Source organism: Telmatherina bonti (assembly GCF_933228915.1).
Source record: "Telmatherina bonti genome assembly, chromosome: 8".
Classification (NCBI taxonomy): Eukaryota; Metazoa; Chordata; class Actinopteri; order Atheriniformes; family Telmatherinidae; genus Telmatherina; species Telmatherina bonti.
The window spans coordinates 17,468,397-17,484,285 of NC_136626.1; the positions used below are offsets into that span (position 1 = coordinate 17,468,397).

The 15,889-nt window shown below is 39.8% G+C and overlaps 1 protein-coding gene across 1 annotated transcript in view; it reads left to right on the forward strand.

The window, feature by feature from the left end:
• Window positions 1–15,889, forward strand: part of ptprsa (protein tyrosine phosphatase receptor type Sa) — a 162,220-nt gene that overhangs the window by 56,736 nt on the left and 89,595 nt on the right. Inside the window, exon 4 of the mRNA XM_079244759.1 lies at window positions 1,340–1,481. Coding sequence (XP_079100885.1) covers window positions 1,340–1,481 — 142 coding nt within the window. The remainder of the gene's footprint in view (window positions 1–1,339; window positions 1,482–15,889) is intronic.

A 15,889-nucleotide genomic window follows, 5' to 3' on the forward strand; every position in this document is an offset into this window, starting at 1 on the left:
TGCACAGACACACACATGCACCTACACACTGCCGCGTGAAGACAAGTATGGGGGAGGGTGCCGAAAAGCAAAATATGACAACAACATCAACAGGGGGAGCTCAGCATCCCCACTGAGGACCAAATAAAAAGACAAGTTCTATTTGTATATCTCCCCTTCTGCATGCTAAGTGGGGAAACAGAGCCAAGGGCGTGAAGGAGCTCGCTAGAACGGACTCGTCTCTTCTACCATTTAACATGAGATTTAAAAAAAAAAAAAGTAAAGATGTTTTGAAGTGTTTAGGTTTTTTTTTCTTTTCTCTTTTTTTTCTTTTTCTAAAATCTGTTCTACCCTCAAGACAGCTGCTTTGATATTGATCATGATGCCATGCTCTGCAGTGTTTTTAGCCTAATTAGGAGCTCAGCCCTGAGATGTGCAGCAGTGGAACAGCAGGATCGCTGAAGACTTGTTCTTGTGTCTCAAAGTCATGCTTTGCTCAGAGATCGGACGCACAAGTCCTTCACTGAAATGGTGCAAGCTTCCCTTGAAAAGACAGACAAAGGAATAATAGCCTTGCTGGGTGACGGACGAACTGACCAGCTTTCCAACCATCCATCCAAAATTGGTGCAAAGAAATGGGTTTAGGAAATGACTATGTATATTAAAAAGCAATGGGTAATTAGTTTTGAACTACACACATTTAAATTCTAGTCTTTTAGTTATGGTTGGCATATTGCTGCAGGATACATGACTGTTAATGTATTGGGTTTTCAGCGAGCACAAACAAAGCTATTCAAATGCTGGCGAGTGGCTGGTTCCTGGGACTATTATTTCAAAACTGTCAGTCATTTGCACAAATATTATGGTTTTTACTAATTTAAACATAAAGGGTGTTGTTGTTCATGCAGCTGCTCTTGAATAGTCTTTCATTATAGGCAGAGCTTTACTCTGTATTCTCATCACTTATGTGCTCTCCCCTTTTGCTTTTAAAAGGCTCAAAACAAAAGGCTTCATGATCATAAAATGCATAATTACAGATTTAAAAAAAAAAAAAAACAAGATAAAAACACAAAACACCATACAGAGAGCATGTTTCCACACAACTGTCATTGAAGAATAGAAACAGATTGCACTTCCAAATGTGGTTATCTCGTTGGAACTGAAAATAATATCTTAATTACTTTTATGTTGAACAAGGAGTTCATTGATGCCATGTTTGTATGTGTCGTCTCAAAGAGAGCTGTTGACTCTGATGATCCTGTTTTTGTTCACTCTAGATTGTCAAGTCAGAAGCTAGTTGTGTTTTAACCGCATTCCTAAATGTGTGTAAACTCACTTTGTCTTACATTTCTATTCTCAGACCATTGAGTTTGACGAAGGTGCTGGTGCCGTGCTCAGGATCCAGCCTCTCCGAGCCCCTCGCGACGAGAACACCTATGAATGTGTAGCTGAGAACTCAGAGGGCGAGCTTACTGTCAATGCCAAGCTGTCCATCATCCGAGGTGAGTTTTAGATAATTCTCTGCATTGTTCTTTTGTTCTCCTCTTCTCCTTTTCTGCATGACTGAGTGAGGAAGAAATTAAACTTCTAATGGGGTGAGAAATAGCAACACAATCAGCCTGATAGCCCAGACTTGGATAAATGGTAAATATTTACTTTCCCTTTGTCCCTATCCAAAAAAAGAAAAAAAGAATCCATTTAAAGTAAACCAGTTTTTTTTCATCAATATTAATTTATTTCTATTTTATTTTATGTTTTGATGGTAAACAAATTCATAAATGCTTTGTTAAGGCCTACATGTCACTATAAAGCTTCCTCCTATTGAGTGCTAAAGAAGCTAAATCAGAGGTTCAGCTTAATCATACAGTCGAGCCATACTGATTTTGATATATGTGAAAAATGTGGATTGCTTGTTCAGACTCTCATCACAGCCTCGTGAGGAGCGTGTTTACAGATGGACAATATGAAGGCTGTTAATTACGCGTCAGTTTGACAGCACCAATCAGCTGTCATTCATGTAATGCCCAAACCCCTTGTTGACAACCCAGTGTCCCTGAATTAAATGGACTGATTGGCTATTCACGCACAGCACACAGCAGCTGACAGATGTGCCTGGAGACGTTCACACAAAAATGCACACCCAGGAAAAGGGTGTTAAGTAATAAAATAGTATCTACAGGATGTCTATATATAATCAGTAGTAGATAAAGGTGTTACTTGGAAGTGATACACCATTTGGTAGGTGCAAGCTTAGAGGTCATATAGCAGACAGTGTAACAGGCACACAAACTTGCAGTTACACTCTTGCACTTTCTTTCCTCTCATTCTACCTTTCCCTGCCTGCCTTACATGCATATACACAGGCGTGCTGTTATTTCTCTTCTATTCTGTTCCCTCCTGCTGCCATCTGCCGTGTTCCCAGGGCTGGATGAAGCTGAGCTATTGCTGGCTGGTTGGCAGCACACAAGCCTTCCTGGCTGTCACATGCACAGGCAGAATTTGTGTGGTGGGGGCGTTGGACCAGAGATTGGAAGCCTGGTCCAACATCCTGGCTTAGTTATTGTTAGAAACAACCCAGAGTTCTTTGACTAGGGTGTGTGTGCGCCTCAGGTGTGGAGCTGCTGTTAATATGCAATTAACCACACAGTCAAATGAGAGAATTTTAATTCAAAACAATTTGTTAAACTGTTTTAGTTAATTTCTCATCTGAAAATGGATGTTTGATGTGTTCTCAAATTTGGGGGTATTCTGACATGTTTAATAATTGATTATGGAAATTATTGTAAATTGTTCGACTCTCTTTAAAACTAACTCTACGTGACGCAAAACTGCTCAGTTGATACATGATTTACAGTATAAGACATGCCCATTTTCTTGAATCCAAAATGTAGAATGTACAGTGGTAGGCTATTTATATGAAATTTCTGCACTCAGTAGGACTTAGACTTGCAGCATGGCTCATTATTATTACGCAAAAAATGTCCTGAAGTTCATTGCCTAAATGTCATTTTGTTCTTCCTGCATTTAGCATTATATTTCTTATTTAAAAACAAAGCAGAGGATACATACAACTTTTGTTGTTCATCAACATTAAAGGAAAAGTCTTTGAAGCAGTCCAAAATACTCTTGGGTATGTGGTTGTCAAGAAATGACTTGAGTATTCATGTCAGTGGATGTACGATATGATGCCACCTTCTCATGAAGACATGATAAGAGCATGTTTGCCATGATGCTTTGTCCCAACATTTTTTAAAAATTCCTCTTCTCACACAAAAATTTGTCACTACATATTGTCTTTACTAAATACAGATGTAACATGCATTCTGGGTAGTTATAAGGAAGAAACTATTCCTCCTAGTCTGACTTTTTAACATAAAAAAATGTACTTTCTGTCAATTAGTTGTTTTCGTTTTTTGTTTAACTGTGGGAGCTAAAACAAGTATTTGGTTTAAGATTTTTTACTCCCACATAATTTCTCATTGTTTGCCTTAACACTACTACTTAAACCAAGTATCAATTACCTCATGGCACATTAAATCTGCTGAAGCACAAAGCCAGAGGAGAAAAAACACACACACACACACACACAGACACATTAAAAATGCTCATTTCATTTGTAGAAATCTAGCTTGGAAAGATTCTTTGCATGGCGAGGCTGGAGCAGCACTGACTAAGCAAACAAAGACCAAGCAGACAATATTCTATAGGCTCAGACGTGGGCACATCAGTTCCTTAAAGGGCTCTGAACAAATCAGAGCAGTTCACATAAGTAGGGGATGAATGTAAAGATACTGAAATCAGCTTGACAAGGTTTTCTTTAGATTTCAGATTACAGTGGCGGCTCTTCTGCTTGGACAAGGCCCAGCACTGCGGGAGGACTAGGAGTGTGATAATTGGGGTGAAATTGAAATATAAGCATCTGAGCAAGAGAGCAGAATTTTCTCAGTTTTGTTCTGCCAAAATTAACCCATTAGTATCAGGGGGATACTAGAAATTAAACCATTCATCCATTTTAGATACCCATTTATACCAACTCAGGTTCGTTTGAGGCTAAAGCCCATCCCGGGTGCTATTAGGCAAGAGGCAAGATACACCCTGTAGAGACCACCAGCCCATGGTAGGTTGGGAAATAAACCACTTTATCAGCTAAGTAAATGCAGCAATGCGAGGATGCAGAGAATCAGTTGAAAATAAGAAAAAAAAGGCTGGAAAGTAGAGGAGAGTGCAAGCAAAACCACAAGAAGAAAATTGGGGGACTAAAAGAGAAATGTTGGCTAAAGATGAAGAGAGAGACAACATAAGGTGATTGGGTTGTTTGGCAGGATAGCCCAGGTGAGGATGACAATAGCCGAACATGGGTTCTTGAAACATGGTAAAGGATTATGGGATATAGGACAAGGCACAGGGGACACATTTCCAGTAAACAGGGGATGTGGTCCGGGATTTAGAGAAGAGGAAAATGGGTCGCCGATGGGTGACTTGGCCAGAAAGCTGTGGCAAACACATGCAACAATGTGCAGCTGCATGTACACGGGCACGCTGATTGGAGCAAACATGAATGGCTTATTCATCAATCTAATGCACAGTTTCAACAACAGCTTCAATTTTAGAGCACAATGAAATATTCACAGAACAGGAAGCATTTACTGGGAATAAAAGCATGTATTTGTGAGTAAACTTGGTGAGTTGTCTCCTTTCCCATGTGGATAATATCCATAGCACTGGTCAGTGCACACGCACTTAAAACAGCACAGTATCTGCTTTTCTGTCATAGTGAGAATTCATCCACCATGACGACACGTGTGCTCTGTCTGCAGTTTGAAGCAAAATCAATAACATCACACTGTTGACCACACACACTTCAATGCATCTCTGCCTTGTCAAACAGATGCATACACTGAAGACATGCATGCTCTTTTCAGTTCTATACTTGCACACAACTCAATCACATATTTTTCTTTATCAACCAACTTACACCTTTGAGAACGTACCTGTTCCAGGATGTTGACAAAATTTTCTCAAACTTGAATTTACATTAAAGGACAGGCATTCTGACCCGAAGCCACATCCCACTAGTCTTGATATATTTTTTTTTAAATTAAACTCTACTACAACAATGACAGAACCTCACTTTTTTGTCTGTTGTTTTGTGCTGTGCTTGTGTGCGCATATGTTGATGGCAATGGCAGGGTGCATTTAGCATAGACTGTGACACCTCCTTGGCTGTTACTTTGCTACTGCAGCTGAATACCTAAGATGGGGGCCATCTGGCTCCACCAACATTTTCACACAGTCCTCTGGGAGTCCTTGGTAGGGGACCGACAAGCGTATGAAGCACACTCTTGAGATGTGACACAACTTGCAGTTTGCCTTCAGTGTTTTGCTTTTGTGTTTTTTGGTCACAGTAAAATTTCTTTCTTATCTTCAGATTTGCTAGTTTTTCTGTCTTTTTAAAGAAGGACATCCGTTCCTGTCAACTCGTGCTTTGGTGTGGTGTTCAGAGTTTCTCTTCATTGAGCGCTAGTCCTTTAGCCTGCTGCAGCCGTTAGCTCACTGATCACAGCTGCAAATGGATTCTCCAAGATCATTTTCCAAGGATTGGTTAAATCTGATGTAATGTTCAATTTTTATCTTTCTTTTGTCATGCTGACAAAGTTTGAAAAGACTGTACCCTCACATAGATCCCAGTCATCCCGAGCAGCTCTTGAGTCAGAAATAATCAAGTTTGTTAAGTTAAGCCTCAGTGTTGAAGCCAGTGAAATTCTCTGCTCTGTGGTGCTTGAACCAGAGGGCACAAGAAACTCACTTCTGTGTACAAACACACACACACACACACACACACACACACACACACACACACACACTCAGTCACGCTCATGTCCTCCTTATTTTCTTTTGCCACTCCCAACCAGGTGGAACCAATCAAACCCATCCTTCTGTCTCTCATCATTTTCTATCCGAAATCTTTCTCTGCGTGTGCCAAGCCACGAGCCTGGTTTCCATTCCTCTTTTCATTTAGATATATTTTAGGTTTCTTTCTTAGTTTCACCTCCAGCAACACTTTACTCTTCTCTGTGACTCCACACTTTCCTCTTTTCTTGGCCTCCTTTAAAGGTTTACTTTTAAGGATTTTGTTCTTGAAAGAAATAGCAGGAAGAAATATGTAGGCAAAAAAATAATATAAAATTAGTCTAAAATAAGCACAGACTGTAAGTACAGTTTCATTTGCTGACAATGAATAAGCTGAAAACTGCCATAAACCAGAATTTTACCAGTAAGGTTTTGGGGGCTCCTGCATTATTCATGCAGCATGAGGGACATGCGTGCCGACTGGTCACTGACTGGTGAATTTTAATTGAATTCTGTATCTTTTGATGATTCCCAGTAAACAACTTTTTTATGTGACATCCCCATAAGCTTTGTTATTGTTTGATTTTCCTCCTTCCTCAAGCTTTTCTTTTTTTTGTCATTAAATCTCCCCTGTTGATTATTTTGTGACAGTCTTATTGTTTTAGCTTTTACATCCCAGTTCAGGCTAGAAGGGAGAAGATCTCAGGGGGGAAAAAGTAGAAGAGGAAAAGGCAGATTACTCCTCTTAGCTGTTTGTTTCATCAGTATTCTTGGTGCTTACCTAACAAGGACCATCACAAGCACACATTTATGTGTGTGGAATATTCCTATTGTCTTTATTTCATGGCCCCTTGGGGTTTTGTGACTCACTGAAACTCCTCTCTGTGCTTCTTTGCTGATATGTATTTGGTCAAAAAGAAAACACAGAACTACTTCCTATCAAAAACCTTTTTCTTTATTTTCACAGAGCCAACAAAAGTTTTATTTTTTACTTGTAATATTTTGGATTGAGCTGTTTTTCTACCAGTTTCTACTCTTTATTTTGTCTTTGAGGCTATTTTGTGTTGGTGTACTTATTTCACAGGAAGACGTGAGTCTGTGTGCATAATAGATGGAGAATTAATAAAACGCACATAGAGAGAGATTAAGCTTCTTAAAGAGGGCACATGGTCAGCTGTTGGTGTGTAATGAGGTGTACGGCTTGTGGAGAGTTCATGTCTTTATCGTGTGTGCGCAGGAGAAAGAGGGAGACAAAGAAACAGAGAGCCAGCAGGCTGGCAGTGGCTACTCGGTAATGAGACAGTGAAGAATAAGCTTGGCAGTATCAGCAACAGATCTTTCTGCTCTTCCTCTTCCTTTCTGCCCGCCTCTGAAACGATCTTTGCCCCCTTCCCACTAGTCTCCAGCATCTATAGATAGCGCACGGATGAAAGGAGAAAAACATTTAGAAAAAAGCTGGCAGAATTGCGACCACAAGCGAAGATGCAAAACAGTATGAAGATGAAGATGGGAGACAAAAGAAAGACGAATATCAGTCTCATTTGTCTTTGATGAACTGTCCACCTATCTGAGTTGCATCCTGCCTGATAAGTTAATGAATACCTAAAACTTAATGAAAGAAAATATGGAGTGGCTTTTAAGCGAAGCTCGAACCCTGACATTCCTCACTTTGTACAGTATGCCCAAATTGAGCTAGTTCGTCCGTGTCAACATTATCTCTTGCTTGTCTCTGACAAACAAGTCAATTCTTATTCCCAAGCTGCACTCTCCACCTCCATCTGTAAATAATACATGAGTTTAGTACCGTTAAGATCTACGCCCATCAGCGTAGGTTTCCTGCTCACAGTCGAGCCATTTTAACATGCAGCAATTATCACCAAGTCGGTGTAGGTGCTTGTTTTCCGTGCAGTAAATCATGTTGTTGCACAGACCGCATTCTGTCTCTGTTATACTTTTTTGTTGTTATTTGGCTATTTTGGTGGAGGATTACATGAAGAGCAAATTTCTTGATTCGTTCAGTGATTGTGCTTATGAAGTTCTACTCCTTGCTAAGCCGGTGCTCCTTTGCAGTTATTGGTGCATAGTGGAGGGCAGGCAAGGCACAAACAACAAATCGATAGACAGATGATGACCACATGGATGGCCCTCATGCCCCTGATTTTTTATTGGAGGCTTAAGAAGTTTTGTGTTGTTTCCTCAGAAATATTCCCTCCGCTGTCCTTCAGTGACTCCAGCACTCTTTTACTCTCTAAAGCTATCTTTCTGCGTACCTTTCACCTTTTCCTTCCAATATACCACGTTCTACCAACATCATTCTGACATTTCTGTCCCTACCAGTCTGCTATCAGCCTTCTATCTCTCTCTCTCTTTCTCTCACTCACTCTCTGTTCTATTAAAAAAAAAAAAAAAAGTCTTCCTCCAGAAGAAATTCACTCAGATGAGACTTTATGGCCACTGAATCCTTTGAGCTCTTGTACCTCCAGTACTGTAATCAGGTGTGACTGCAGGATGAAGAACAGGGACATAAGCTAAGTGGTAGCAAGACAGATAAAGGAGAAAAGGAGGAGAAGATTCATTAGGTGGTGATGGAGTTGGGAAAGTGGAAAGGTCTGGTCTGTGGTCTGTGGAAGCCAGGTCCTGAACTTTTGCCATCCATTTCTTATGATTTCTACTCAAGCAGAGCGACCCTGGTCAACCTCGATATCTGACCACAGTCGATGTGAGATTTTGAGGAGAAGAAAAACAAAGTTGGATAAAGAAGAGCAAGCATGGGTTGGGTGGGTGGAGGGGGGGGGGGGGGGGGGGGGGGGGGGGGGGGGTTAGTAGCACCTAGCTGGTATAATACCTGTATAAACTATATGATAATGGAAAATCGGTTGTACAAGAGACAATAAGAGCATAAGCCAGTTGCATATTTCCTACAGTTTCCATGAGCATCCATTGTGACAGTGCACTTCTGAAATGTTTTTTTTTTTTTTCTGTTGTAAAACAGTCACCTGTCATCAGTAGGATTTTTATTTATTTGTTTATCTGGCAGAGACAGTACAAGAATACATTGCCACCTAGGTGGCCGATGCCACGTACACAAGGCTTCCTAAAGGATTCCTAAATTTGACAAACAATAAGAGAAACCAGGAATCCCAATTAGGTTAAACTAAAAGTTTATTTCTCCTTTCTGCATCTGCTATTCAACCTGTTACAATTCAGTTCACTTTAATTCTGTTCAGTGCGAAACGTGGAGCTGGACAGGGGACCTTCCTTCCTCATAAGATATTTAGTAAGACAAAAACAAGCAAACCAAACAATCCTATTTTGTCAGTATTGTAACAAAAAAAGTGGTGTTTTACAATTTAAATGAGCAGAATAGGAAGGGACTTTCAACTCCACATCAAATGAGAGTTGGAATAAGCCGTTCCCTTGGAATCTGTAGAAATGATGACTATTGGAGGGGCCCAGCTCATGCATAAAGAAGAGCAAGGGGATGTGGCCTGGACCATGAGCTTCATGCATATACATCAGCTAACAACCCAGGTGACAGAATTCATACAACAGAGGGGTCATGCTGTGGACTCCGCAGAACTGGCAGTTGATAAGACTTAAAAGTCCGTCATGCATCACGAGTGCCGTATCAACGCTTGTTGTGTTAAAGGTTGAATGGAAAGCTTAACAGCATGATTATTAGTATTTCCTCTTTGGCAGGAGAGGAAATACATCTCAGCAAAGACTCAAGAGGTGGAAAGGGAAGGCATACAAGAGCCTGAATTCTGAATAAATCAAGAGTATTGGACAACTTAATGTTTAATCAAGACAAATATTCATATCTTGTAAGACCTGAGATTTATACGCAATGAATATATGCAAATCTGAGGTGTATGTAATATTCACTGATTAAAACGATAAATGGAGAATTTGAGTGTGAATTAAATGGGGGTTTGGGAGAGAGAGGCTAGTTTGAGATACTACTCAGGACTTTTTCATTATAAAGCTTATTCTCAGGAGTGCTGCCAGAATCCTAGTGGATTTAATAGCAGCTGTTCCTAGTGAAAAATAAATAAATAAATGAAATACTCTGATCTTTGGCCCACAAAGGTTAACAGCACATCCAACTGTTCATGCTCTGAGCTCAGTCTTTCCCTTCTGCTCACAAACATAAACCAATATTGTCTTGTTTTTTACAGTCGTGCATAAAATAAGTTAATAGTCCTTTTAAAGCCCAACCAAGCCAAACCAAGAAAAACTGGGAGGTAAAGTCCTACAATAAAATTTGAAAAAAGAAGAACTATTTATTTATTTACTTAATTACGTACTGGTATACATGAGGGCAGGAGAAAAGTATCAAACTGTGTAAAACAGGAGTTTGAGCAAAGTTTTTAGCATCAAAGGTTGCAAAAGGTCTCAGAAACTGAATGTATCAACTATAATATGTTTAAAATCCACATAGGTGCTGTGTGTATGCGGGTGGCTTCATAAGGAAAACTTGGTTCGATACACTTTTGCTCTTCTTTCATAAAACTGAGTTTGGTGGCCATACACCTCTCCCTACTTCCTATACAATATATCAGCATGCTATACACAGCTTCTTGATCTTGTCATCTCTTCAGTGACTTATTTATCCAACAGTCCAACTGTTCGCACTGTCGTGACTGCCTGCATCCTCTGTGACCCTTGTTGTCACTTTGTGTTTTTTCCCACATCTCAAAGTGACATTACGCAATTACAAGGTGCTCATCTGACCAGTCCTCTGCTCATTTCAAGCCACTGCATATTCATAATTGTTGTGCTGCTCACTGAAGGTGCCTCCAAACTTGTCATTAGTGGCTTGATTGCACTAATGACCAACCAAGAAAATAACCTTGTCCCCTCAGCCCCGCCCGTCAACCTCCCTCAAACACTTCTGCACTCACTGGTGTTGGATTTGAAATCTCAGTATTTGTTTTGGTTATGTTGCTTGTTTTAGCTGCACAGCAGAGTGTAGCAGCTCAGTCCTCGATGTTGTTGCTTAGCCAGTGAAGCCTGAGCTTCACATGGGAGGGTTTTTTCCTGTCACACACAGAACTTGTTCAAAGATGGAACTTGTTGCTGCAAATCTATCCATCTATCCATTTATGTTGATTTTTTTTTTTTTTTACATATGGAAAAATCATTCTTGATTTCCCACTTTTCCCCCTATTCACTAAGCTCTTCATAGTGCTGAATCATGCTGAGGTGAAAATATTGACTTTAGGGACAGTGGATATTCTCAGCTGTTTACCTCATTTTTAAACTTATTTAGCACAAACTGCTTTTGACTCCAGCATAATTGCTGAACTTATGGGGCATGTTTCGCTCCAATAAGCTGTCAAAGCATCCCCGTGCACTTACTCATCAATGTCATCATTAATTGGATATGGCACAACATTGTACCGCTTAGCTACATCTATTGACAGAATAGAAACCACTGTACGTCTGTTGAAAAGTTGTGTTCTGCCATAGCTTCTATTTTTATCACAGTGCCGGGGGAAAATCCCTGGAGAAAGCATGACTTTTAATATTGTTACGTCTTTATTACATTGTAAGTGGACAATTTATATTTCTAGGGGATGATGCTTTCACTGAATGAGCCTCTCTACAACTTTAAACAGAAAAAGTTTACTATATACAAAGCTTATACAGTAGTATTGCCACCTGCGTGGTATCATAAACTCCTACCCCTCTCACATATGCAAACACACTTACAACAAACACACACACACACACACACACATTCAGAGCCACCCACCAGTAAACTAGACCTGACTGGTTGACGTTTCTCTACGGAGGGGCACTTCCTTTAATGGCCCCGGCCTCATCTCTTGTCTCCCCTGGAGTTCGACTGTCTTGCCCCAGACACCTCAGGAGCCTGACAAGACTGAAAGAGAGGGAAGCAGAGAGAGAAGTGCGTGAGTGTGTTTGTGTGGGGCGGGGTGGTTTTTTGATAAACTGCCTCTCACTGAGACAGGTAAACAGAATTTTTTTTAACTTTATTTTTTTCCACCTCTTTCCTCACAGGAAGGGGATCGTCTGAGCTGTCTTTGACAATTACCCCCCTCTCATGTCTGTGCTCTGTCTATCACAGTGGCTCAGCACATCAGGGAAACGGCCTGGATTGTTAGTTTTTTGCTTGGCTTTTTTATTTTTCCTTTGTGTGGTTTTGAGGTGGAAGGACGCTCGCACGTATTTGTTCAAATTTGTTCAACTGGCCAAAAATCATTCACATCACATGAACATGCAACGTTTCCTCCATTTGGGTCCTTTGGAGTCTTATGTGTGGCAGCTTCTCCATCATGTAGATAATAGCATACATTATTGTTCCATTGTCAGATGGGCCATCCTTCCTTTTGATTTTTGGAAGTGTTGTAATTCTTTCTTGTGTTATTTGACCCCCCCCCCCCCTCAAAGTCTGTTAATTTGTTTGTCCCTCTTATGCTGGCAACCTGTCTAGCGTGTAGCCTTCAGCTCAGCCAGAACGCTGCTGCTAAAGCTAAGACTAAGAGCTCTGAAGATGTCCCACCAGTTTTAACATCTTTACACTGGCTTCCAGTCAGTCACAGGATAGGCTTTAAAACCCTGCTGATTGTTTACAGTTTAGGCCCAGAATGCATGTGAGATGTGCAGAGAATATAAACCAAGCAGAGCTCTTAGATCCAAAGACTCAGGTCAACTAGTCCAGACGAGATTCCAGACTAAACATGGAGAAGCAGCGTTTAGCTGTTAGGCTGCAAACAAGTGGAACAAACTGCCAGTGGACATGAAACTTTCACCAAGTGTTAAAGCTTCAAAGCCAGATCAAAAAGTTTTCTTTTCTTGCACACCTGTTCATGAAATCTGCACAGCAACTTGTAACTGATCTTAAAGGTGCCGTACAAATAAACTTGCCTTGCCTGATAATTGCTGGGTTAGCTCCAGTCCCCTGCAAACCTGAATTGAACTGAACAGTATTGAAAATTAATCAACGAATGAGGTTCGCTAATAGTTTTTACATTTATCTCTATCTATTCCTTATTTTGGTATGGCTAACTGCTTCAGACCATGACTGTGGCACTATTTGTTGTGGGTTTTTTTGTACCCTGGTGAGAGTAGTCAGGAGAATGGTCAAAAGGTCTTTAAATGTCTTGTACCATTCTGTGGGGTATCCATCACTTCCTGCAGATTTATTGATTTTTAGGAAGTTTATAGCCTGAATCATTTTCTCTTTTGTCATGTCTGCAGTTACATTATTTTGGATTCTACTTATTGTTTGTACATTCAGTTGTCTCAAAACTACCCATGTGTCATCACTGAATGACTGACTTTCTTGTGTGTGGAGGTCTTTATAATATTTCTGGCATGTTTTTCTTACATCTTCTGGATCATTTATAATATTTATGGTTTATGGGTGCATTATTCTAAAGATACTGTGCTGTACTTGTTGCTATACAAGATTTTGTTCATTTATGAAGATCATGGGAGTAAAAGTATAAACATTTTAACTCATTTTTCTTTTCTTTTTTTCATTGAACAAGTGAAAAAGTTTGGATCCCACTTTTGTTGAAGCTTCCATTTTATTCTAGATTTTGAGAAAAGTCATGTTTTTGGCTAATTCTTTGGTATATTTATAGAAATTATTAATACATGTTGTTCAGTAGCTTAATGATGCACACAAATACATTAACACCACCTAACCTGCAGGATTCTACTTTGTTTTTCTCCATTCCATTAACTTTCACAACCTTGTGTCTATGGAGGAAATTGTCACACAGGCCAGTCTTGTTTGAAAGTTTAGCATTTTTATATGTAGTTAAAAACCAATCAAACAGAAGGTGGTGTGATTTCTTTAATCTTTTTTATTATTATTTTATTTCTGGGTCTTTACATTTCTAAAGTATTCAAAAGAAAGTCAGACAGAATTTTTCATCCATCTCAGACATGTACATCTGTGGCCTTTACGTGTTTGGCCACCAAATCAAAAGCTATTCAATAGCTTGCCTTGCTGTTTGAGTTTTCAAGCATGTGACCTTTTCCTCACAGTACAATATTGTTCTCTATATAAGATTCATGTGTGCACTGTATTCAGCGATATATTTGCAGCTTCAATGTCCTTTCATCCGTTCAGCATGTGTAAAAGTAACTACTTTTAACTCCTAACCTCTAATAACAAGGGCTAGTTTGCCATACGGGATCCTTATGTGTCAGAAAGCTGACCCAGCAGACCAATTCTCCACAAAATTAAATAATACTCAAAGCTTTCTTTTATCTTTTTCTGCCTTTTCCTCTGGTGCTCTTCCTTTCCTCTCATTTGTCCAAAATGTTTCCCTTGTGCTGGATTTTTGGAGATTTGTATGTAAATGTTGCCTTTGTTGGTTAGATGTGCCAAATGGGAAGAATAACAATAGGGCATCTGACATCTTTCTGGGAATAAAGCAAAGGGTAGAGGTTGAGTGCTAGTTGTATAAAACCCCTTATTGAGCTGGGATGGGTATGCAGAGCGGGCTGTCAGTGCCGAGACCAGAGACATTGTGATTAGAGTTCCTTGTTGTTGCTATCCTTCTCTGTCTCTGGATATTTTCTGTGCCACTGTTACCTTGTCTCCTTTTGTATATTACTCAAACAATTCAAGAGGAATTTTCTGGAAATGGAATTCAAGGAATGTCACAGAAAAATCCATTGAGCGAAGGGAATGGATCGAGATCTCTTTAACTTCTGTATGGTTTGGAAGATAAATTTCTTAGGATGGACTCTCAGCAAAAATGGCTTTCCACGCTCTTTAATGTAGATTTTGTTTTTTTAGATAATTCAAAGCACAAACAAATATAATTCACATTCACAACAGAAAGAGGAGCAAGCACTTTATTGGAAAAGATTTGCTTTTAGAATATTTCGGACCTTGTCTATCCACCCACAATGAGGCACAGTCTGTCCACTAAGTATGGCTAATGGGCTTGTTTCCCAGTATTTTAGAACAAACCACACAAATTAATCAAACATGAACTACTCACACATACACACATCCACTCACATGCAAAGCTTGCTTTCCAAAACACCCCAGTAGTGCCCCATCTGTATCATGTAGCCTCCTTGTTAACAAGCACTCCTTCGTCTCTGGACTCGTGCTTGATGTGAACACTTGTGGCTGTGGGGAAAACACTGAGCAAATGGACTGCACTGTCTAAAGTCTAAACATCTGAGTCTGTCTATTAGATAAAATTCTTTAGTTTTTCAGACTTATTTGAGCAAGGGTGCCATACATTTCAGGGTTCCTTCATTTCCTTTTCATTTCCTTTCTGTAGGTTACTAACTCCCTGTGCCTTTTTCCAACATCTCCCCCCTCACTCATTCCTTGCTTGCTCTCACTCAGCCATTGTCCCTCTTTGATATTACTGCACAGGCTTGCTTAAAGCTTGTGCTCTGTATGCTGTGGCGCTGGGTAATCAGTTAACCTGATTAAACTGCTGATGAAATTAAATCATTGCGGTAAGTGAAAATAATAATATGAGTAATAGGTGCAGAATATGGCGGAGCACATCATGGCATTTTTGCTGCAGTCCCAGCCAGTCAGAATTCATCTTCCTCCCTTTCATCATTTCATATAACTCTTCCCAATCTAGGAGGTCAAGCTGTTTTACCTTACTGATGTTGGGATCACTTAAAAATAAATTAAATGCACAGTATGATAATGTCTATATTGCATACTATATAATCCTGACCAATGCAAAGCAATAAGCTTCCAGGGTTTATGGTTCATTTACTTATGTATCTGTAGAGCACAGCACTAACACCTGGAGATTAGGTGTCATGTGTAATACAGTAGCAAATTGGCCTGAGCGAGGCAGTAGTGATATGAAAGGCTTCAGGATTTGTGTGGTTATATAAGCAGAGAAAGATATGAGAGCTGCCCGTGTCTTTCTCAAATAACCTATAACCAATTGGGATTAAATGTTCCGTGCATACAGGTGATTTCTAGGGCTGAAAAGTACTTTTAATTCTGAACGTTTTGTTACATGTGACACAGATTGAGAACTATTAGTGATGTATACTAAATATATCTAATAACAGAGCTGTAGTA